The 21823-nt window shown below is 50.3% G+C and overlaps 1 protein-coding gene across 1 annotated transcript; it reads right to left on the bottom strand.

Annotated features, from left to right (window-relative positions):
* Positions 1-1553: 1553 nt before the first annotated feature.
* Positions 1554-21269, bottom strand: Adamts8 (ADAM metallopeptidase with thrombospondin type 1 motif 8). Its single transcript, XM_059266736.1, has 9 exons — positions 20322-21269; positions 12766-13005; positions 11565-11700; positions 10768-10935; positions 9558-9862; positions 7439-7622; positions 5060-5232; positions 4746-4921; positions 1554-2747 (listed from the first exon to the last, which is right to left on the bottom strand). The coding sequence occupies exons 1-9, from the start codon at positions 21087-21089 to the stop codon at positions 2177-2179; spliced, it is 2721 nt and encodes a 906-aa protein (XP_059122719.1). The 5' UTR covers positions 21090-21269; the 3' UTR covers positions 1554-2176.
* Between the last annotated feature and the right edge of the window lie 554 nt (positions 21270-21823).

Raw genomic sequence — 21823 nt, 5'->3', positions numbered from 1 at the left:
GTGTCTGTCTGCTCATGTCTCATGTCTTGAGAGAAACTTGGAAGCAAGAAAAAAGGGTAATGAAAAACAGGAAGATGTAAATTGAGGTATATCCCCTCTATTGCTAGAATGCATTTCTTTCTTCTTTTTTTATCTCTTTCTTTCTTTGTTCCTTTTTTTGCATGTATATGTCTTTGTGGTGTGTGTGTGTGTGTGTGTGTGTGTGTGTGTGTGTGTGTGTGTGTGTTCATGTGTGTGGGTGCATGTGGAGGTCAGAGGTTGATATCAGTTGTCTTTCTTTATTGCCTTCCACTTTCTTTATTGAGGTAAGATGTCTTGCTGTACCTGGACCTTGATGGTTGGTTTACTCTAGCTAATCTCCTACTAATCTAAGGTAATCTAGCCTCTCTACTTACTCTACTCAGTTGGCCTGTAGTTCCCCTGTCACTGCCTCCTGAGCTTTGGAATTACAGGTGGCTGCCAGTGCCACTTGGCTTGTTTCATGGGTACAGGAGATCTGGACTCCTGGCTTCACACCTGGACATCAAGCACTTTATTCACTGGACCAGCTCTTTGGCTCCTAGGATGCCATTTTTTAAATGTCCATTTCTTCTCACCCATTTATGACCAAGGACTGAGTTCCTTATATGGAAGATTGAGCTAGAGAGCTCCTGTGAGCCTTGAGAGAGATGAGCTCTGCAGACAGGATTTTAGGGGCTCTCGGGGTTTCCCGTGGGTAACAGATAGGGACTGGTACTCCAGGTTAATGGTGCTCACGGGGGAGTTGGACTGAAAGAGTTGTGAGCTATGGATGAAATGTGGTGGGGGTCAGGTGCTGAGCAGGTAGGTGCTCTTGTCACTGGAGTGATGTTCCCTAGGCAGAAGGTGGGAGAGACTCTTGTGTTGTTGTTGTTGTTTAAATGAGGCAGGCCAGCACGTAAGAAGGCTGATGGAGCAGCTTGCTGAGGAGAATGATACCCCTTCTCAAGAATAACAAGGCCCTGACTCAAAATAAATAAAAAATTTAAAGACAGGCACAGTGGCACACCCCTGCAATTTCAGCACTGGGGAGGTGAAGATCAGATCAGAAGTCCAAGACCACCTTTGACTACATAGAGAGTTTGAGGTCAGTCAGCACTACATGAGACCTTTTCTCAAAATAAAAAAACAAAATGAACAACAATGAAAAAAAGAAAAGAGATCCCAAAAGTACTGAAAACTACCATAGCCTATAGGTAGGAATTTTCTCTAATGCAGGGTTCTTGAAATGCGGTCTCTAAAACAGCAGCCTTCATATTACCTGGGTGGTTGTAGAACCGCAGATGCTAGCAGGCTGAGCCCTCTAAAGGCACTGGGGCTTGAGAGTCATTGGTGGAGCTCACACAGATGAGCAGGTGCTTGCATGAGTTGGACGTAGTAGGCTTGTGAGAACCTAGGGCGGTCGCCTTCTTACTGAAAGCTGAAGATACCCAGGGAAGACGGCAGTTGCCCTATGTGTGCTCTGAGTAAGCTTGTTCTAGCCTTTGTTTTTGGATGCTGCCCTTTCCAAAGAAGGAATGAACCAGACTAGACAGTTTCACTGGCATAAGATCACACTTTAGTTTAGAGACATATTTGCATAAATAGTTGAAATGGGGTCCACCCCAGCAGGCGGCAGCCTGAGAACAAGTGGCCCTCTAGAACCCTGTATGGACACCACCACCCTTTAGACACTGGCTTTTAACACTGAAGATATTCATTTCTGAAGATAACTCGGAGCTTGCTTTGACATCACCAATAACGCCTGGCCTCATACCTCTCATATACTGACTTCCCCTCACTGTGAGGTAGATTGATTACTGGGGAAACCAAATAGAAAAAAAAAATTCTTCTTTTTCACTTAACTTTGCCAAGTCCTTTGCAAAAAGGCTGGCTCTGAAGTCTCCCATTTGGATCGATAAGTGCACTTTTACCTTTTGTCTTCTACCCTCTACTTGAACCTAAGCAAGGTCCGGTCCACTGGACAGTCAACTTCAGGATCTGTTACCCTCATACCCTCTTCTCCTCTTCCTTATGAATTAGGCAGTACCCAAAAGGCTGTAGTAACAGGAGGCCTGGAAGGGCCAAGCCATCTTGATAGTATCACCTCAGAGGGGACCCTTGTCTGTATACCCCAGTAGCCCACGTCCATGAGCCTAAGACATTTCCACCAAGGGGATCATAGGGGACATGGCTGGCTTCCACAGGGCTTGACATCTTCCGGTTTCAGAGCCTCATCACAGGTGTCAGAGGCCTGACCCGAGGGGTCTCTGCATTCCACAGTCCGCCGAAGCCAGCTCCCTCCACAAGTGCTAGGACACTCAGACCAGTCCCCCAGCACCCACTCTGCATGGGGCAATGACTGGATGACGTTGGTGGTTGCTCTTTCTTTGCTATTCTGCATGCTGAAGTCCATGTCATTGGGAACAAAGAAGGTGTACCTGAGTTTTGGGGGAAAGACCTCACCAGACACAGTCAGGAGCTGTACTGTGAGAGGCTCAGGTAGGGCCTGGAAGCTCTGCAGCCTCTCCAGGGTAGCCATGGAACCACTGTACTTTAGGACGGTCCCCTTCATCAAGATGTCCTGCTCTATGGCAGAGATGGCCAGGTTGCCATTGAGTAGGTACTGCCCACTGGCTGTCTTCAGCGCCAGGTAGCTGCCATCATTCCGGACACCTGGGTGGCTCCGTTGTTTCACATCAATGTTCGTGGCACCAGCTGGTATGGTGACAATATCATTGTAGCCATAACTATGATAGAGATAGAAAAACTGTTAGGGCTGGTGGCTCCCTAGCCTGGAAATTAAAATGGGTTCCCCCAGGTGCCTGGGGGTGAACAGACAAAACAAACAGTTCGCACATCACAAAGCGATTGCCTCAAAGTTCTAAATAAATTAGTTGCTAAGGCAGATAGAATTGTCTTGGATATTGGGCTCTCCATGGGTTTTTGCTTCATCTGGCAAATCTACTGTGGCTATTGAGGCAGTTAGACGCGCAGCACAGGAGAGCCTAGCAGGAAAGTGCCGGCAACCTGGCCTCTCCTTGGTTCAAGTGAGAATTCAAACACATTTGCTACTTTGCAGCGGTAAAAGTAGGCATGGCTACCTCCAGATCCAGAGCTCAAACTCACGTGGAAAAATACGAGCCCTTCACTCATGCCAGAACCCAACCAGGATAGAGGATTAACACAGCCTCTTTGAGTCAGCCCTCATATAATATTTGATGACTATGGACTTGGCAAGGATGGAGGATAAAGCTTGCTTCTTTACCACCTCTTGAGTGTGCCCAGACACTGTGAGCACCATGGTTTTTGGTGATGGGATACTATTGGGAAAAATGCTTCCAGTCCATTGTAGACATGGGACTTTATGTAGGACGTCAGAACTTAGTTCCTTGTCCTCCTGTATTAATGTGGGTTACACAGGGTTGAGATAAACCATTGAGGAGGGCCATCCGGTGGATTCTTTGCTATTCTTTCTTTATGTCCAGCTGGGGCCAGTCAAAGGCTAGGGAAAGTGTCCAAGGCCATATGTCTAGGACCTAGGAAGAAGTGGGGAAAGTGATCCACGATCTGAATAGCTCATGCTCCCCCCCCCCCCCCCCACTTATTTTAAGCTTAAATTTGAAAATACTTCCAAGTTGGCTGCTGGGAACTGGTTCTATTTTTTGAGATCTGCACTACTATAACATATGTACATGGGAAGGAGAAGAGAGAAGAAGAGGGAGGGAGGGGTGGAGGAGAAAGGAGGGAAAGGAGAGAAGTGGGTATAGAGAAGGATGGAGGAGGCTTCACTAGGCAGAAAACTAGTTAGTAAAGAGACAAAAACTCCGAGGTACTGGGGCCGGTCCGGAGGCTTGAATGCTACAAAGTCATGAATGTACTTGATACCAGAGTGACAAAGGAAACACTTGACCTTGACCCTACTTTCCCAGACTCTCCAGGAAGTGCAAGGGACAGCAGACAACAATCACTAGTTACTTAAGGAACCTGGCCTGGCATGCAGAGATGCCCTAGGTTTAATCTCTAGCACAGCAGGAGGAAGAAAAGAAGAAACCTTTCTTTCTATCTCTCACCAGCTCTCACTGTGACCTTAGAAAAGTCAACTGATCTTTTCATGTTTCAGTTCCTCAGCCCTAAGGTAGGGAATGACAGGGTTGGCCTTGCCCAGTAGAATGAAAGCACTTTGGAACATGGCAGGAACACTAATGCATGTGGGGTGCTTGGATGTGAGACGCCCTCTGAGTGCTTAGATTCCCAAGGGTGCTGAGCACTGGTTTGTGCTCTCTTCTCTGATGAAGATCTAGTCATAGCAGGACAGGGCTCACCGGCCTGAGGGTTAGATGTCCTCTCCATAACTGGCCCAGGGGAGCTCTTTTGTGCCTGAGTCCTGTGTTACTCAGTGTTGCTCTCCTGCTGACTGACTCAGAGCTGACACATTTCTGTCCGTGTGGTCTCCAGCACTAATAAAATAACGGCAGCCCTGGTCCCATCCTCTCCACAGCCAGATCCCATGCCATGTGCTCTACACTTCCTACCTCAGGAAATCCTGACAGTGACTGTAAAAAGAGATGACCACTGTAGAGAAATGGAGATTTGAAGTACTTATAAGACGCCCCGCCCCCCACTCCATCTACACAACTATTAACCAGCAGCTGTAATTTACACTTGAGGCCACCAGTGTCCAAAGCCCTTTATGAGATGTAGCGGCATGATGAACTCTGCCTAGGTTCAACCACTAGGAGACCTACCTGAAGGGGGTGAAAGAACCGGAGACCTTTCTACAGGTAGTGCCTTTGCCCCCACACACCCCACATTTGTCCAGCTTCTTAGGTGAGTTCACCACATGGTCACAGCCAGCCTTAACACATTGCCCCCGGACGCAGATGGACAGAGTGTCCGGCCCACACAGAGTGCCATCGATCACCTGGGAAAGGAAAGGTAAGAGAGGACATGGAGCACACAGAAGCAGTCTGGGGTGGCGGGGGTGGCGGGGGTGGCGGGGGTGGTGGAGGTGGTGGGGGTGCCTGTCCTCCCACCCTGTCTGAATCCAGGAGATTCTTACCTTGGGTTCAAACACTTTGAACTCACTCCTCCCCCGGGCTCTGCAGAACAGCTTGCATCGGTCCCGGGGGGACACTCCTGAATACTTGGGGACCCACTGCAGGAGATTCCCATCCAGATCAGTATGGTTGTAGGCATTGTATTTCTCACACTGCTGCTCCCTGAAGCTTTTGCCTGAGAAGAGCAAGGAGTGGCATGGAAGTAGCATACCTGCTGGAGGACCCTGGCAGAGAAAGATCTGGATCCAGGGACCCTTTCTTTCTCTAGGCTTTGGACTCAACCCAAGGACACAGGCAGAACCTATTATTTCTAGACGCACCTGCATGCTGGTGCGTGACCCTTCCTCAAAGATCCAAGGGGAGGAGCCATCCAGCCTCACACTGGGCTCCCTGGTACAAATATCCTTCCCATCTGGGCACGTATGATTGGTACAGAGCTATATTTCCAGGACTCTGCTAATTATACTTTGTGTTGACTTCCCTAGTAACAATGGACATGTGGCAAAGGCTCACTGACATTTCTGGTCTTGCCTCTACATCTCATTTTCTATAATTCTGAATATCTATGGGAGAGCTCCATCTGCAGGTACTATAATTACCCCCCAATCAGCATTGTCTTACTCTTCTGATAATTGGTTTGGTTTGGCACTATTATGCTCCAGGATGAGACTGGCACCCCAGCATTCTGAACATGCAAGCATCTCTCTGTGCTATTTCTAATCTACCATGACATCCTCTGCCAAATTCAGGAAAATTTGTGATTTCAAATGCATGCATATGACTTTGATAATCCCAGACCCAGGCCTCCCGCCATTCTCTGGGGACCCAGTGCTCAGCCTCCAGCGAGCCTCCTCGGCGCTCATACATGAAGGCATATGTGCACTACCTTCAGAGGTACTCATGTGCACTCCCTTGCTCAGTCCTGAAACAAGCCTGCTCTTTCTACCGTGCATCTCCACCCTGGCTGTGCATCCAAATGGCCCATGGAGACTTCGAAACACAGATGCACAGTGCTGAGTGTGTGAGTCCATACTGCTGAAGGGGTTCTGGCTGTAATCACAAAACTTTCAGAGTGACCTGATAGGATAGTTGTCACGAACAATCCACATATGCTGTTTCAGGCTTTAAGGCCCTTGGTGGTCTGGCTCCATGCTGCTACCTCCTGCTTGGCTTCACGTGAGTAAATGACAGTGCATGTCATACCTGCCTCATCCTGGCACATCCCTCCTGTCTCACCAATATATCATCTCTGGGGCCTTCCTTGGCCTAAACTCTCTGAGCTTCTTTCCCTGAATTCCTCATAAGCCCAGGGTTGCTGCCTCACAGAGGAAACCATAATTACTATGTAAAAGATTTTACCACTAATCACATTGCAAAGTCCTTGAGGGCAGAGACCATGCCCTGTATATGTCTGGCTTCTCTATCTATTATAATTATGGACACAGAGGCAGTGGCTGATCTCAGTGCCTGTGAAATCACAGTGGTACTGTCACCTATCATCCATGCCTACCTTGCAAAGTCTCAATACCGGAGAGAAACTTCTGAAGCCTCATATCATTGTTGATCCTCCTTGTTTAGCAAAACTACAGAGCTTACCCATTTCCCTATTAGACACCCAGCCCAATGCCAGAGCATCTTGGCACTTGGGAGAATGTATCCTAAAGTACCCCTTGTCTTTTCACACTGTCAACACTTCCTGGAGCTGCCCAAACTGGTGCTGGAAGGGTTGGTGGAGAAACAATATCTGACTCCCTTTGCTGAGTTGCCGACTGCCCCTTTCCACCTCTGAGTTCATATACGTGCTTTCTAGCATGACCTAGGGGGTAGGAATGGGCAAGGGGAGGCAGAGGTGGTGCTCCTTGTTGGGAAGGCTCTGTCAGGTGGTTGCCATGGCCCCAAGGGAAGATGGGCAGCTCTTCTCAGAAAGAATGTGCCCAGGCATCACACTCAGAGATCCTCTCTCCTGCCTGAGCTGAAAGTTGGCTGGAGAGACCTTGGAGGTTTGGCTCAGACATTAGCTTTGGAAAAGACTTCCATCTGCACATAGAGAAGGGCTCAGATGCCTCCAAGATGATTATTCCCCTCCACACAACCTCTCTTCAAAGGTCCCTTCCAGGCAGATTTGGTTGGGAGTGACATGCTTTGTCTCTCTACAGCTCAGAGACCAGGGCAAGGGTAATAATCTCCCTTCTTCAACATTCCCAGCCTTTCCTTAAAGCTAGAGCTACCCTGGGTGCTTGAGGACTGGTCCCAAGCTTGGTGTCTTGCAGAGTCCATGTAAATGTGGATCAGGACTCAACTCTATACCCGGGAAGACTTCCCTTCCCCTCCTCCCGTGATCTGTTGCACTTACACCATCGGCTATTCTGGCAGGTAATTACCATTTGGCGGACATTCCTCTGTGTTGCATGATTGGTACTTGACTCTCTCACCCAGGCAAAATCTTCCTCCATTCTGAGGCACTGGATTATCACACTCACGGTTGGAAAACTGTATTCCTCCTCCACAGGTGCGAGAACATTCTCCCCAGGGTCCCCATGGACCCCAGTCTCCATCTACCACAGCCTGCAACACACAATGCCACTGAATCAAGACCAAAGGGGAGCAGACTTCAATCATCTAGGTCACTTGGTGGCTGTGGACCTGACCTCCTCATCTAGTTATTCTCATCCGAGTGTATGGAGTTCTGTAAATGATTTCAATTGCTTATTTAATGATAGTGTGGCTTGCTTGGATGTAACTTAGTGAGCACAGAGGCTGGGCTGGGTTTGTTTGCTGTGACTGCCCAGTGTACATAAACCCAGCACCTTATGCTAGCCAAGTGCTCAACACAGTAGCTGCTGAATGAGTATGAGGGAGAGTCTTTTATGGATAAGTTTGGGTCTGGTATGATAGGTTTCCATTGGGGCCCGTGCTGTTCTTCATGGGAGGAGTATGGAGTCACCGTGGTTGCCTCACCTAGGGAGGGTAATATGCCACTAGCACCTAGTGGATTCAGACAATGATTCTTCTAAATAGCCAACAGTGCACAATCCCCTTCCCCCGCAAGCCTTTCCCAGCTCCACATGTCACTGGTGGCAAGGCTGAGAACCCTTGGTGTAAAGAAATGACCACCGAGAGGTCTTGCCATGATTCTATCAGCTACTGGTTCCAGGGCTAGGACAGTGCTGGGCGACACACAGAATCACTTCCAAGTTTACAACTGACTAATGAGAACAGAGCCTTTTCTTTGATAGCGCCATGGAGAGTTCTAAATCAGTTTTTTTTCTATTACTAAATCAATGCTTTGCTCATATAAAAATGAAAACAGAAGACTTAAAAAATAAACAAATGAAGAGAGAGAAAGCAAACAAGCTTTCACAATGCACCAGTGCCCCCAAAAGAAACCACTACCATGACTTTCATAGTATCCTCCCATTCTTATGCCCTGGATATAAAATCCTACAGCCGTGGAGTTTTCATTTGATAGACATGACACTGCATACAAAAGTTAGTTTCCAACCCTGCCTTTTCGCTTTCAGGATAGACGATCCTGTGACTGTTTAATGTCACCCTGCCTCTGAGATGGGTGGTTGGACTCTCCTCCTGTCTCTCAACACCACGAGAAGAGAATGAATGGGGAGAACGGGATGTGGCTGAGTTGGAATCCATGAATGTGGAGCCAGCCCAGGCTTTGGATGAGAGTATGTGGCTTCCACAGCCCAGGAAGGCTCCCAAGCTCAGCACAAGAGCATGTCACCGAGGACAGCCCTTGGAACGTGCTGGGGCCACCGTGGCGATTCAGCGCTTGGCAGGGCCCAGGCTGTGAAACTCATCGGATGGTATTTCATCATGAAGGCTCCATGACTTGCAGTAGGAGAAATGTGATCAGCCTTGCTGTTTGGATGTATTAAGAGCAGGGCGAAGAAGTGAACCACTTAAAACCCTCACCGGCATTGCCTTGGTTTTTCATGCAAGTTTCCTCTGTACTGGGCCAAGATTTCTCTTTCTGGACACAGGCCACTCGGATCCCTTCTCTCCTCCTCTGCGAGTATGGCATTCTTACTATTACACTTATTCTCTGATTTCTACTAAGGAACTCAGCTTAAACATGGCAGGCTCTGAGTGCTCAGACCTTGATGAAATGTTCCTATCCCATGTCACTCTCTATTTATAGTGAATTCCTCCAGGCTCTCATTTGCTTAGTGCCCACTTTCTGGTCTTCACACCATCACCAATCTTCATAGGCTTTCACATTAGCTACAAAACAGTACCAAGGAGGAGATGCTAAAGCGTGGGTAGTGATGGCAATACCCCATTGACTGTGAGCAAGCTTCAAAGCTCCTCACACGTGGGGACAATTACAGTTTGTTTTGTTCCAAGATGAGTGATTTTTCTGATAAGCAGCTTGGGCTGAAGTGTCTTAGACTGACTCTCAAATATGGCGCCTTTGCCTGCCCCACCCCCACCCCCACTCCGGCTGGCTTTCCTTTCTGCCCTTTATCTCTCCACCTTTCTCACCTTGGGATTCTCCACTTCCTCTCTGAGCACACAGCTGCCGTACAGGCATAGGTGCTCGGGGCCACAGGGCGTACCATCAGCCCAGAGCAGGCTGCCGTTCTTTGTGTGGCAAATGGGCTCGTCACTATCCTGATGGCGGCACCAGAGCTGGACACAGATGTCCTCTACAGAGGTGTTGGGGCAGTGGCGGAAATCAGGCCCGAAGATCTGCTTGCACTGCTGGTCCAGCTCATAGAGGGTGCTGTGGCCTGGGAGGCCTGTGGGGAGGGGCAGGATCGAGGTGGGGGCATCCAGGAGACAATCTCCTGAGAACAGAGGAAAGAGATGAGTCAGAACAAGGGCAGGGCCTTGCTCTCAGCTCCCCATGCACTCCGGCACGAAGCTCCAATTCTGAACGATGTACTTCAGTGTCTAGGCATCCTAGTTCTTCATCCTTGATCTAAACATCACCAACATCCAACCATGTACATAGAGCTCATTTAATCCTGGGCAACTGCAGCAAAGGTTTCTGTAGGACGAGTTTTCTTTTACTGTCCAGAAATGCCAGGCACATTCCCTGTGACGCTCATGTGTCTAGTGACTGCCAGCCACTTGCACTATTAAACCACATCCACTTAAGGACACTGACATGCAAATAAAGCCCGAGTATTGGTATTTGCTCATTCTACTATTTTTACATCAGCTCTATCCCCGCCTCCTTCAGAAGAATCTAGAATGCTTGCTTCACTGCTTTGTTGGACAACCCAAACTGCTTTAACTAGGTGCCCCTGCCCTAGACCCTTGCTCCCATATGGCCCGCCCACAGTCTTTCTGCCATTCCTCAGCTGCCACACAGTCTACCACTCCAGCCTGGAACATTCTCTTCTCTGCTCTTTCAAACTACAAACAGTCTTCCATTCCTTTACGTTCTGCTTAAACTCACCGCTTCCAGACAGCCTCCCCAGACTAATTCCTTCTGCTTTGGAATGAATCAAGCTGAGTTAGCCCAGAGCTCGGGCTATGGGAAGATGGGGGCAAGGAAGAGCATTCTGAGAGGATGCTTAGCATGCCTTTCTAGAATGACATGCCTCTGAAGTCTCTCCCCACCCGATGGGCTCTGTGAGAAAGCACAGCTGCAGGGAGTCCCCAGGGAAGAGCAGGTGCCAGCAGTCACGCAAGGTTCTACAGCAGATGGGTGGGGAGAAGCCGAGGGGAGCCGAGTGGGGCGTACCGTGACCATCATCCAGGAGCTCTGTGAGGTATACAGCACTGCACGGGGACCAGGGCAGCGTCTTGTTCACGTGGATGAAGAATGGCGCCATCATGTGGTACTTGCCCATGGGCCCAAACAGCCTGGCACAGGGCTTAGAATCATCATGGGGCATGCTGAGAACGTGTCCTGGTTGGGGGGGGGGGGGAAGAGCAGAGAACTGTGGTCCATTCCAGCTGCCCACACCTCCAGGTGCCCTGTCCTGCCTGGATGTCCCCTATGTGGCCAGCAGTGTTGATGGTCTCAACAGTCCTTTCTTGTTACTCTCTCCCCACTGGCATGGCCACCCCGACTTCCTGAACACTTCTGTTTTGGGTCTTACTCTCAGGTCCTTCTTCCAAGAAGTCTTTTCAGATGACGGAGAACCATTGAGACCCTTTTATTTTTTTGGCAGATCTCTCTGGATCTCACGTTCACTTATACTACTGGCTTACACGGCTCTCTCTTCATAACCCATTTCCCCGTGAAGCCTAACTACTTAGCTTCCTTAGGTCGTCACGGTAACCTAACACTTCTTCCATGTTTTGGCCTTCTCTGGGTATGCTGCTGATGGCCCAGGACACCACTTCGGCGCTTTGGTCTTATGCTCAGGGTAGGAGTGGAGTCACTGATATCAAGCACAACATCTATCTACATAGAACCACTTTGTCAATGGCTACATGTGAGGCTGCTTCCTTCTCAGAATCCAGGCCCCTGTGGACCTGAAAGAGGCAGCTTCCTCGGATGTGCAAAGCAAGCTCTGGTACGACAAGTCTTACCTAGCTCGTGGGCCAGAGTGTAGGCTGCCTGCAGTCCCTCATCCTTGATCACCGAGCAGCTCTTGTTGGGGTCACAGATGGTGCCGACGTCCGCCATCCCCAGGGTGTCACATTGCTCCCCCTTCCCACAGAAGTTCTGTTTGGTGAAGAGAGCACGTTAGGTTGTAGAGATAGGTTTGGAGACCAGAGGTAAGTGCCCAGTGTCCCACTCAGCTTTCCAAGAGACACCACCTGATGGTGCAAACATTACTGAGCCTTCTAAAGCTCTTTAAAAACAACAGGATAATCTGTAGAGCTCAGCTTCTGGACATCCCACCTGGTTGTCCTGCATTCTTGATTTTTCTGTCTTGGTTGTGACAGCTAGTTCACCTACCCTTGTTTTTCTAACCTGAAGAGGGACCTAAGAAACACATTGTCGTTAAAACAACACCACACACACACACACACACACACACACACACACACACACACACACGCACCCACGCACGCACGCACGCACGCACGCACGCACGCACGCACGCACGCACGCACGCAGCAGCAAGAGGGGGGCACTGAGTGACAACTGGCTTGTCTGGGACTTTAAAGACTTGCTTTCGGAGGTAGAGCTGCACAATTACTCTGAGTCTGCCCCTGCAGTAAGACTGCTTGGGCTTAACTCTGGGTACTACTGATGTATGGCCTCTTGGTGCCTCAGTTACTTCAGTTGCAAAATGGGTATAACACTATTTCACTTCTATCTGTGACTCTCGTGAGGACTGATGAAGTAGGAAGGCCTGATGTACATGACTGTGGCCTTCAGGAAAGCTGTTTAATTAAGTCACCACAGCCATCCTGTATGAAAACCCTGGGATCCCTAGGTTATCATCCCAGAGCCTCACCAGACTGAAGACAGAACCCCTTTCCCATTTCCATTGCCAGACCTCTCCCCGGGCAGCTTGAGTCTGTTTCCTCTTGGTATGACCTCAGCAGACAGCTGGTCATAAACTTTTGGAAAAGAGCCCCTCTAAGATTCTTCCCCCCTTGCAATGGCCTCACACTTGTCCTCATGACCTCCTTCTCATCGTTCCAGCAAGAGGCCTCCCAAGTCCAGCTGGGGCCAGCAGGGAGGCAGTTCCCATGTTTGGGCAGGCCTCAAAGCTCTCCCTTTGATCTGCCCACCCCACCTCCCATCTTCCTGGGCATCCAGAGCCCGCCCACACACCTGTCTGGTGAACAAAATGGCAGTGTCATAATGCTCTGGGTGGCGGTCGCTGGGCTTGTTGAAGCGCCGCTGCCAGGTGCAGAAGTTGCGCAGCGTGATCCCGCCGTTGTCCGACACCTCTGGGCCCCAGCCCTCCTCTTCCACGATCAGCACCTTGACCACCACAAGGTTGATGGAGTTCCTGATGCTTGGGTGCTTGTAGATTCGGGCTGCCATTGCCATCACTGTGAGGATGTGGTTCTACCAGGAAGAGGGAAGAGTGGGAGAATGCTAATCACTTTCACGTCCTTGGCTGCTCAGTGCTACCGCCTCTGATTGGGAGACACTTATCTCACACACACCCGTCAGACTCTGGGCTGAGCCTTAGATATGCAGCATCTCCTGAGGATTAGGAAGACATTCCAGAACTCGGTGCTGTCTCCCCAGAGAAGCAAACCTCAGTGGCTAGTCCAAGATCACAAAGCTGATGAACCATCAGCTGAACCCAGATCTGTTTGATCACAAAACTTAAGCATTTAACATCCAGACCAGCTCCTGAGGTGACCTACTTCAAATTCAATGCAGCCAGTTCTTCCTTTGCACCAGCAACATTTCGAGTACATCCACAGCTATACATGGAGCATGGATGTTGCATTGGAACTGTAAATAAAAAGTTCTCTTGGGTTAGATGGTTTACTCTGACTGTCCGGGACACCAGCTCGTTCCTTGCCAAGCACCCCCATCTTCCCTGGCTTCACTCCAGAAGCAATAGTCTAAAAACTCACTGTCAGTGGAATTTCCCTCTTAGCATCTGTCTGAGCGTTTTCCTGGTGTTCATTGGGATAACGTCGACTTTTTAGCATGGGAACTGCTAACTCTGAAAACTTTGCTCTAACAGTTACCTTTAGCAACATCTACTCTGCCGTAGTCACGGGCCACGGTTGACACATCACCTCCTTAACTTCTCACCAGGCATTGCCATTCTGCTTGTGAATGAGAGAGTCATTCTAGTTCAAAAAGTTCTTGCAGATCACACTACTCTTAAAGTCAAGAGACCAGCCTGGGTGTGTGTCTGAGGTCCACACTCCTCCCTAGAGGTCCCTGGAGTTCAGATTTCTGGTTTCTGCCTGGAGAGCTCCCCCTCCCCCGCCCGGCTTCAGTATTTATTCATTTCTATTTGGGGCTTGAGAGAAGAAGCTAGAGGACCTAGTGGGACCCACCTGCTGAGGACCCCACCTGCTTTCAGTCCCACGCAGGCCAACTGAAGGGCCTGTGGTCCCATGTCATTAGTTGGCCTCTGGCCTGTCCTTGAGCTGCCAACTGCTTCCTTGCTGGATTCCGAGGCTTTGAGGGGAGGCCAGATGGGAGCTTATTGTCCTGCCTAGGGGACCTCAGTGGATTATTTTTCGGAGGCAGAGACAAAGGGTGACAAGCTGGCATGCCTTGAGTCCCTGGTGTGACCAGCTGAGCAGTTGCTTGTGTGTTTTGCCTTTTTTCTTTTCTTTTTTCTTTTGCTCCCTGGAGCTTCACCTCCCTCAGCTCCCCTCTCTCTGTTCTCCTGTGGTCTAAAAGGTGGGAGTAGGAGAGAAAGGGCTGTGGAGGGGACATTCCATCGAGGAAGGCCATGTGTGGGAGTTCCAGATGCATTCCATTATTTGTGAATAGGAGCTGTCTGTTCATCCTGCAGGCAATAGACCAGATGTTTCACGAGTCCTACAACAGGTTGACGGGTTTCTGAGCTCAGGTTGCTCGGCATGCCACACACTCTGGCTTGTTTAGGCTGATGTAAACATCTTATCAGCAAAGCTGCAACTTGGCCTTTGTTCCCTAGGTTGGATTGCTGAGGGGAAAAATGCGATCACATCATTATGCAACTGGGGGTGACTCCTGAGGAATGGTAGCTTGTGAGACAAGTTCCTGGCCAGATCTTCACTGCTTCTTGAGAGAGGACAGTCTCCTGGTCTGCCTAGTGAGGCTAGGATCTGACTGGACCAACCCCTGGGAATCTCTTCTAGAGCAGTCTGCAACTATCCTTCCAGGATTTCTTCCTGTTGAGTCCCAGTTCCAAATCTAAAAGCTAGGGAGGGTGAGGTCATTTCAAAACAGTGTGAGGCCAGGATGCTGGTTTCTAGGTATTCAACCAAGGAGGTCTAATATGAGGAATTGGAAGATTTGGGGGTTCAAGAATGGTCTGTATATGAAAGCTGACCGGACCAAACCAGACTTAGAATGACAGACGATGTACTAGTCCCTCAGGGAAAAGGCAAATGGCTACGTGGAGGGAGTATAGTATAGGACATTCATGAGATCCTTTTCTCCAGATACTGAACATCTGCCAGCCTGAGATGGCTAGGGAATCACTGCCTCCAGACAACAGCTGGCTATGAAGACATCTGAAGTTCTTCCTCATCCCTGACTATCTCAGAAGATAAGCTGCATAGTGGAGGGCCACAAAGATTCCGTGGTCCAATGCTCCTTTGAGAACCTTCAGTCCTTGTCTCAATGAGAAGCAGGTCATCGCCACTATCTCCCACGTCCAGCTGGATCTTCTAGATACAGTGGCAGGAGCTTTGAATCACAGTTCATGTCATAGTGACTCCAGGGCCAAGGACTACGTAGCTGAGGCTAGACATGTTACCTGGCATCTGCAAGCTTCCGATTCTCCATCCGTTCTCCAGGTCTTGAAGGACAGACCTGACTTACGGATACGGGGAGCTGGCCCAGGTGCCAGTGCAGGCAAAGGTCAAATGGCTTGCTAGCTCTGCCACCTGGTGTCTATTTATACCTCCCTGCTTACCACACAAGTATGAACTGTGAGCTAACGGGTGGGAATGAGATTCTTCCCCCTACTGACTGAGGCTTCTGCTGTTTAGCAGTCAACCTCTAGAACTATCCCAGAGTGATGGAAACCCATGATGACCACAGTCAAGGTGAGTCAAACAACTTCATTTTCCTTAGGTAAAGGTGGCATTTTTGTGTGTGGGGGGGTCTTCTCTGTCAGTACCCCCAGAATTCTTTGAGCTACAAGTAAGAACATTCCTTCCCCAGGTTCTTGGATGCTCCGATGGCAATCAAAGCCTGCCTTTGGGATTCTTGTAGAGGCTGAGCCTCGGCAAAGTGCACTCCTAACGGCTCCTCATCCTGGCTACGACGTCACCTGAGGTAGCTTGTTTATTTGCTCTCACATGGTGGGGACTGAGCGAAATCCTGTGTGGCATGTCTGGGGATGCAGGAAGAGTGGCAATGTATGCCCACATGTGGCATCCTTACTCTTATTTCCACGTGTGACTCTAGGCCCTAGGATAGTGCTGTAAGGAGGAAAGGGAGAGGCAAAGGCGCAGGAAAGAGTGAGACTCACAGACCCATCCTTCACCTCACCTTGTTCCCCAAACTGCAAAAGGCGTTGTTGCAAAAGCTACCCTTATTGAGAACTGCCTGAAACCAACCTTAAACACTCAGAGCTGGGGCAATCTGCAAAGATGGTCTCTCTGCCACGTGGGACAGAAAAGCTGGAAAGCAGTGGTTAGCGTTCCAGTGATGTGCAGCCAAACCATTAGACCAACTCTGACAAATGCTTTTTATCACCAAAGACAACTCTAGGAATAGCTGTGCCTTGGTGAATACCAACTATCTACCAGGTCCTGGCTCAGATGCTTTGTTACATTCTTGAGACAATCTCAGGGCTTGGCTATGACTGCTCCCATTTCCCTAGTGAAGAAATCAAGGTACAGAGAGATAGATGTTTGCCTGGAAACCCCCAGGTGCGTCTATTTTCCTAAGTCTATATACCTGGCCACCACACTCCCATCAATCTTGGCTGCTACATGGGAAACCAGACCTGAAGTTTGCAAGCAAATAAGCAAGCCAGGCAGGCTATCCTGCTGTGATCTACACTCCCTCCCCACACATTTGATATTTGGACATTTTCTTTCGGAAATAGTATCTTTGGTCATTCTGACTGCAGCAGAGGCAAGAGGTGGAAAGGACTCCTTGTTGGGAAGGTGGGCTGAACATAATTAATGTGACATAACAGTCTTTCACCCATGAAGACTGCCACAGCTATAGAGCTGATGGAGCTATACCCATGTATCACTCAAACTATGACTGACCTCAAGAGATGACACTATTTTTTATTTATGCTACCAGGCAGAGATTCCTCTGGGCAAACCAGTGTATAGAATAACTATAGTACTAGGGCTTGTAGGAAGCACTCACCCCAGAACGTAGATGTAAATGAGATGGCTGCGACAGCCTCTTTCTGGAATCATCTCCCAGGACCCTGACATCTGGGAATGCTCCAGTCTGCTTTGGGGAAGAACAACACCTCTCCTAGACCCTCCCTGCTGAGAAGAAGGCTCAAGAGGTCTGCTTAGTGCTGAGACTTTGTTCTGCTCCAAGGTCACCCAGGGGACACTTAGTAGTATCTGAGATGTAGACAAAGTTCATGGACACTCCTGAGGTGGTCCCTCTTTCCAGAAAGTTCTTTTTGTCCCAACTCTGAAAGAAATCACAGCTGTCCAGACTCCAGAATTCCTGAACTAGTGAAGCAGGACATCTGGTTCTGCCCCAGATTATGTTGACTTCTGCTTGAGGTCCAGGTGTGTTGCTCATACAAGTTGACTTTTTCTGAGAAAACCAAGTCTTGATACTTTAAGACCGGCTTATTCAAACCCACCCCCTCCATACAGAAGCCAGCCCTTAACATGGGACCTGCAGGGAGGCTCTGAGCAATTCATTCACACAGATAGAAGGCACGTTGGGATGTCTTTGAGTAATGGGGTGGGCGATGGTGATGACCAGAGCCCCTGATCCTCTAAGGAACAAGACACTTGGAAAAGGTAATGGATTTTGGTCTATGCATCTGTGAGACTGCTTCATGATGAGCCAAGCTTCTGGGAGGTTCAGCCATTCCCTGAACATGCTCCATTTCCAGAGTGGTTTTACATGCATGACCTCAGCAGAAATGCTGTGAGAGAGGCAGAGGAAGACCAGACAGCTTGAAGAGGACGTGTGACTTTCCTAAGGTCACACTGGTAAGTGTGGCAAATCTAGCTTGCCACACACCCCAGATTGCCTGAACCTAAGTCCAGCATTCTTTGTGGTTGTACCATACTACCTCTTCTCCTGAGGAAGATCTGTTGTTTATCCACACTCTCACAGCTGTCTACTTTGTGGCATGGCTCCTTAAATCCAGCAGTCTCAAGATGCCCCACCAAAGTGCCAAGCCCCATTCTGAGAAGAAACCACCTTTGTCTTCAAAGGTGCAAGAAAGAATTGGCTATGATCCAGATTGGTGTCACTGCCAGGAACAAGGGCATTTGCCAGAACCCTGTAAGTGAGTTCACTTAATCCCTTCACAAGAAGGGCCCCTGCCACCCACCTTCTTATCTGGCTTCAGAGTTAAGGGCTCATCATGAAACAGTCTCACAGATGCATAGACCAGAATCCATTACCTTGTCCAAGTGTCTTGTTCTTTAGAGGATCAGGGGCTCTGGTCATCACCATCGCCCACCCTATTACCCAAAGACACCCCAAGTACCTTCTATCTGTGTGAGTGAATTGCTCAGAGCCTCCCTGTAGGTTCCATGTTAAGGACTGGCTTCTGTATGGAGGGGTGGGTTTGAATAAGCCGGGTCTTAAAATAGCAGGACTTGGTGGTTTTCACAGAGAAAGTCAACTTGTATGAGCAACACACCTGGACCTCAAGCAGAAGTTAGTATAACCTGGGGCAGAACCAGATGTCCTGTTTCAGTAGCTCAAGAATTCAGGCAACTATGAGTTTTGGAGATGCCAAGTACATCCTTGAAGGAAATGTTTAACATCTCAGTGTTTAAATGAGGAGCTGAGAGAGGTGCTAGGGAGGACATGTTGCCTCTGAGTTCTGAAAAACTGACTTCCCTGCAGTTTCTCCATGTTCTTCTTAGTCTTTCTATATTTTGGCTGTCAAGCAGATGTCAGAGACTGGTCTAATTTGGGGATAGATGTAAGTTTTAGCTCTGGGTTTGTTCCTGGAGGAGCCTGGAGCCAGGTGTAGTGGTCTTAGTGAATTGGGGAACCTCTCTTCACCCTTTTCTACATCTCCAATACTTACTGGGGGAAAGGAGTCAGAAGAAGTGGCTGGTACCTCCTCTTAGGGTAGGCAGAGAATCAAATATGACATCAGTACAGATTAAACCTCAAGGGTCCGATGGCTCAGAGCTGTCTTGCAGTGCTCTGAGCAGAGCCAATACCACAAGAGCATGCAGGGAGGCTGCCCCAGGTTCAACTGGTCTGGGCAGTAGATAGAAGGCAATCACGCGGACTTCTCACCCACAGCCTTTTCTGTCCTCTCTACCTGGTTTTCACTGGAACTTTCTTACCTAGCACGTCTTCATCACAGAAAGGTGGGAAAGACCAGATGAGAAGCAGAAGGCTGTCCCTTTGTCTGGCCAACTACAAAGGTAATGCCTATGTCCTTAGCACCCACAACAGTCAGGGACAGGCTGAGTCTAGGACGGGGACCCTAATCAAGGACATCACCACTGCCAAAGTGCTAGCAGGGCTGCTGTGGTGCTGGGATCCCAGACTCGGGGAACTATGATCTCTGGGCAGGTCAGTTTTCTCTAGCTGAGCTAACATTTCTGGTTCTATATGTTCCACAAGACAGGACCCTTATCTCTTCTCCTTCTGGTAAGATCTTTGTCGTGTCTCGAGAGGGAGGTATTTGGGGGGGGGGGGGTTGGGGGCATTTCTTGCTGAGTCAGCACTAACTGCAAGTCATTAGGAATGCTCAGCTACTAGCAGTGTCTTGGACTCAGTTTTTCTGCCCAGGTCATTTGAAAGCTGATTCTGGGCTGAGCGTGGCTCTGGTTCCTTTAGACACAGTAACTGAAAAAGTTCATCTTTTAGCCCAGCTCTCTCCCCTTTCACTGAAACTTCAGTTTTCCGGGCTGAGCCCCCAGGGCAGAAATTCTGTTCTCCTCCCTTCTTGTGCTGGATGCTGGCATTGCCAAGTTCTGCTGGGGCTGAGCGCCAGGTTGGCAAGGTAGTGCATGCCCCTTGATCAGAACCAGCTGGGCTTACAGAAGTTGGACAGCTTCCTTCCAGGTTCCGCTAACGTCTTTTACTTACAGGAACCTCAGTTGTATACCCAAAGACAGTCCCAGCCACCTCGTCCCAGCCCAGCTTCCTGTCCTAGGGAGCCCCAGAGAGTGATCGACAGTAGAGAGTTGCAGAAAGCAGGCCCAGGAGGAGCAGGGCTCTTAAAAAAAAAAGTGCAGTTTTCATCTCCTTTGGGAGAAGCAGGTGCCTGGGGACTGCGGGAGACTCAGGATGCCGGCTTGGAAGAGTCAGAGCCACCAAGCCTACTGTCAATTGGAAGGGACTTAGGGGCTGGGAAGTAGGAAGCCAGGATAGCAGAAGTTAATGGAATTACTGCTCTTTCTCAGAAAGGAGAAAGTCTCCTTTGGGATTGGGCTTGGGAGTTCCAAGATTCCCCCACCCCCACCCCGCCCCCAGTGGGAAGGGAATTGAAAGTCATTTGGGAAGAGATGGATGTTATGGATTGTTAGGGTCCGCGGAAGGCTCTTGAGTCCTACCTGCAGGTCGGTCCCATAGAAGGCAGCCATGGACGCATCAGCCACCAGTAGTGTTTCCACGAAGCGAGCCTCGGACACAAACCGTTTGCTCCTTGTTTTGGATCTTAAGGGTGGTGGCAGTTCTCTGGAGTCTTCTGTCTCTTTGCGCAGCCCCCCTTTGTCCTGCTCCCTGCCCTCTTCGTCGTCACTTCTCTCCGGTCCCTGCCCCTCACCCATCTCCACCTCCCACTCGAGTCCTTGAGGGACGGGGAAGACTTCGGCGGCGGCGAGCCCGGGGTCCTCCCGGCGCTGCCCCGGCCCCCAGCGCTGCAGGCGGTGAGGCTGGTCCAGGGAGTCCCCAGCGCCTTGCGGCTGGATGGTGAACTCCTCGCCTGCCAGCAAGAATGAGCCGCTCAGCCCGCGACACAGGCTCACCGCCGCCAGCGACTCTCGCTCCCCATTCACGGTGCCCGAGAAGAAGCAACCGCGCAGCCCCGGCTCGCCCCCGGCCGCAGCGCCCGAGCCCCCGAGACGCTCGATCTTGAACTCGGGCGCCAGAAAGCTGGCGTCGGGCGCCAGGCGCAGCACGAAGCCCTGGCCGAAGGCGGACAGGTGGAAGGCGAGCTCGCTCGTGCTGCCCGGCAACCGCGTGGGCACCAGGAGCTCCGAGGCCTGCGACCCGGTGGTTCTCGGCTCTGCCGGGGCGCCGCAGACGAGCGGCGGCGGCGGCAGCTGCAAGAGCAGCAGCAGGAGGGGCGGCCACCGGGCGGCGGTGGGGTCGCGGAGCATGGGGGCAGAGGGCTGCGGAGCGCGGGAGAGGGAAGAAGGCCGCCGCGCGCAGGCAGGTGCTGGTGGCCCAAGGCGGCCGGGCCGCTCTCTCCAGGAAAAGTGATCAGTCGGATGGGGAGGCCGACTCGGTGAGCGGCAGCAGGCGCGGCGGTCCCCTGGCGGCCCCTCTGGTTCGCGCAGCCCGCTCCTCCTGCGCCCGCCAGCCAACTTTAGCAGAGCTCGAGCAGCTGGCGCCCCGGACTGCGAGCGAGCGCTCTCCTCCGCGCTCTCCCGTGCAGCCGCCTCCTTCCTCGGGAAGCACCGAGTGGGCTGCCGAGCCTTTCGTATTTATACTTCCTTCCCGGCTTTGACATAAGAGGTTTATTTTTGATCTCTCACTATTCCCGTTTCCCCTCCCCTGGGGTCAGAGACAGAAACAGAAAAGAGGGAGAGGAGGGGAAAAAAAAAAGGTTGAAATGTAAAACCAATCAGGAGTCAGTGAGCCCCTCCCCATAGTTAAGTATTTAAGTGTCGTGTCCACTTCAGCGTTTTTTCTTGGTTTCTACGTGAAGACCCAAGTCAATTCCTCTAATGCTGGACAGCCCCTGAAGACAAGTCCTCGAGGTGGAGGGGGGCGGGGGGAGGGAGGAGACGCTAGCCTCTTCCTGTGCTGGGGACAGACACACTCTCTGGAAGTGACAGTATTCAGATTCCTGAACAGACCTGGCAGTGTTAAAAGAGGTTTTTGGAGACGA

This window comes from Peromyscus eremicus, chromosome 7, assembly GCF_949786415.1.
Source record: "Peromyscus eremicus chromosome 7, PerEre_H2_v1, whole genome shotgun sequence".
NCBI lineage: Eukaryota > Metazoa > Chordata > Mammalia > Rodentia > Cricetidae > Peromyscus > Peromyscus eremicus.
Note: the sequence above shows the minus strand (reverse complement) of the source record. Positions and strands in the feature narration are given on the sequence as shown.

Excerpts from the sequence above, each read along its gene's own strand:
- Adamts8 (XM_059266736.1), bottom strand. The coding sequence starts at position 21,089 with ATGCTCCGCGACCCCACCGCCGCCCGGTGGCCGCCCCTCCTGCTGCTG. Across the intron at positions 13,006-20,321 it reads TCTATGGGACCGACCTGCAG|AACCACATCCTCACAGTGAT; the intron begins GTAGGACTCAAG and ends TCTTCCTGGTAG. Across the intron at positions 9,863-10,767 it reads GCTCCTGGATGATGGTCACG|GAGATTGTCTCCTGGATGCC; the intron begins GTACGCCCCACT and ends CTCTGTTCTCAG.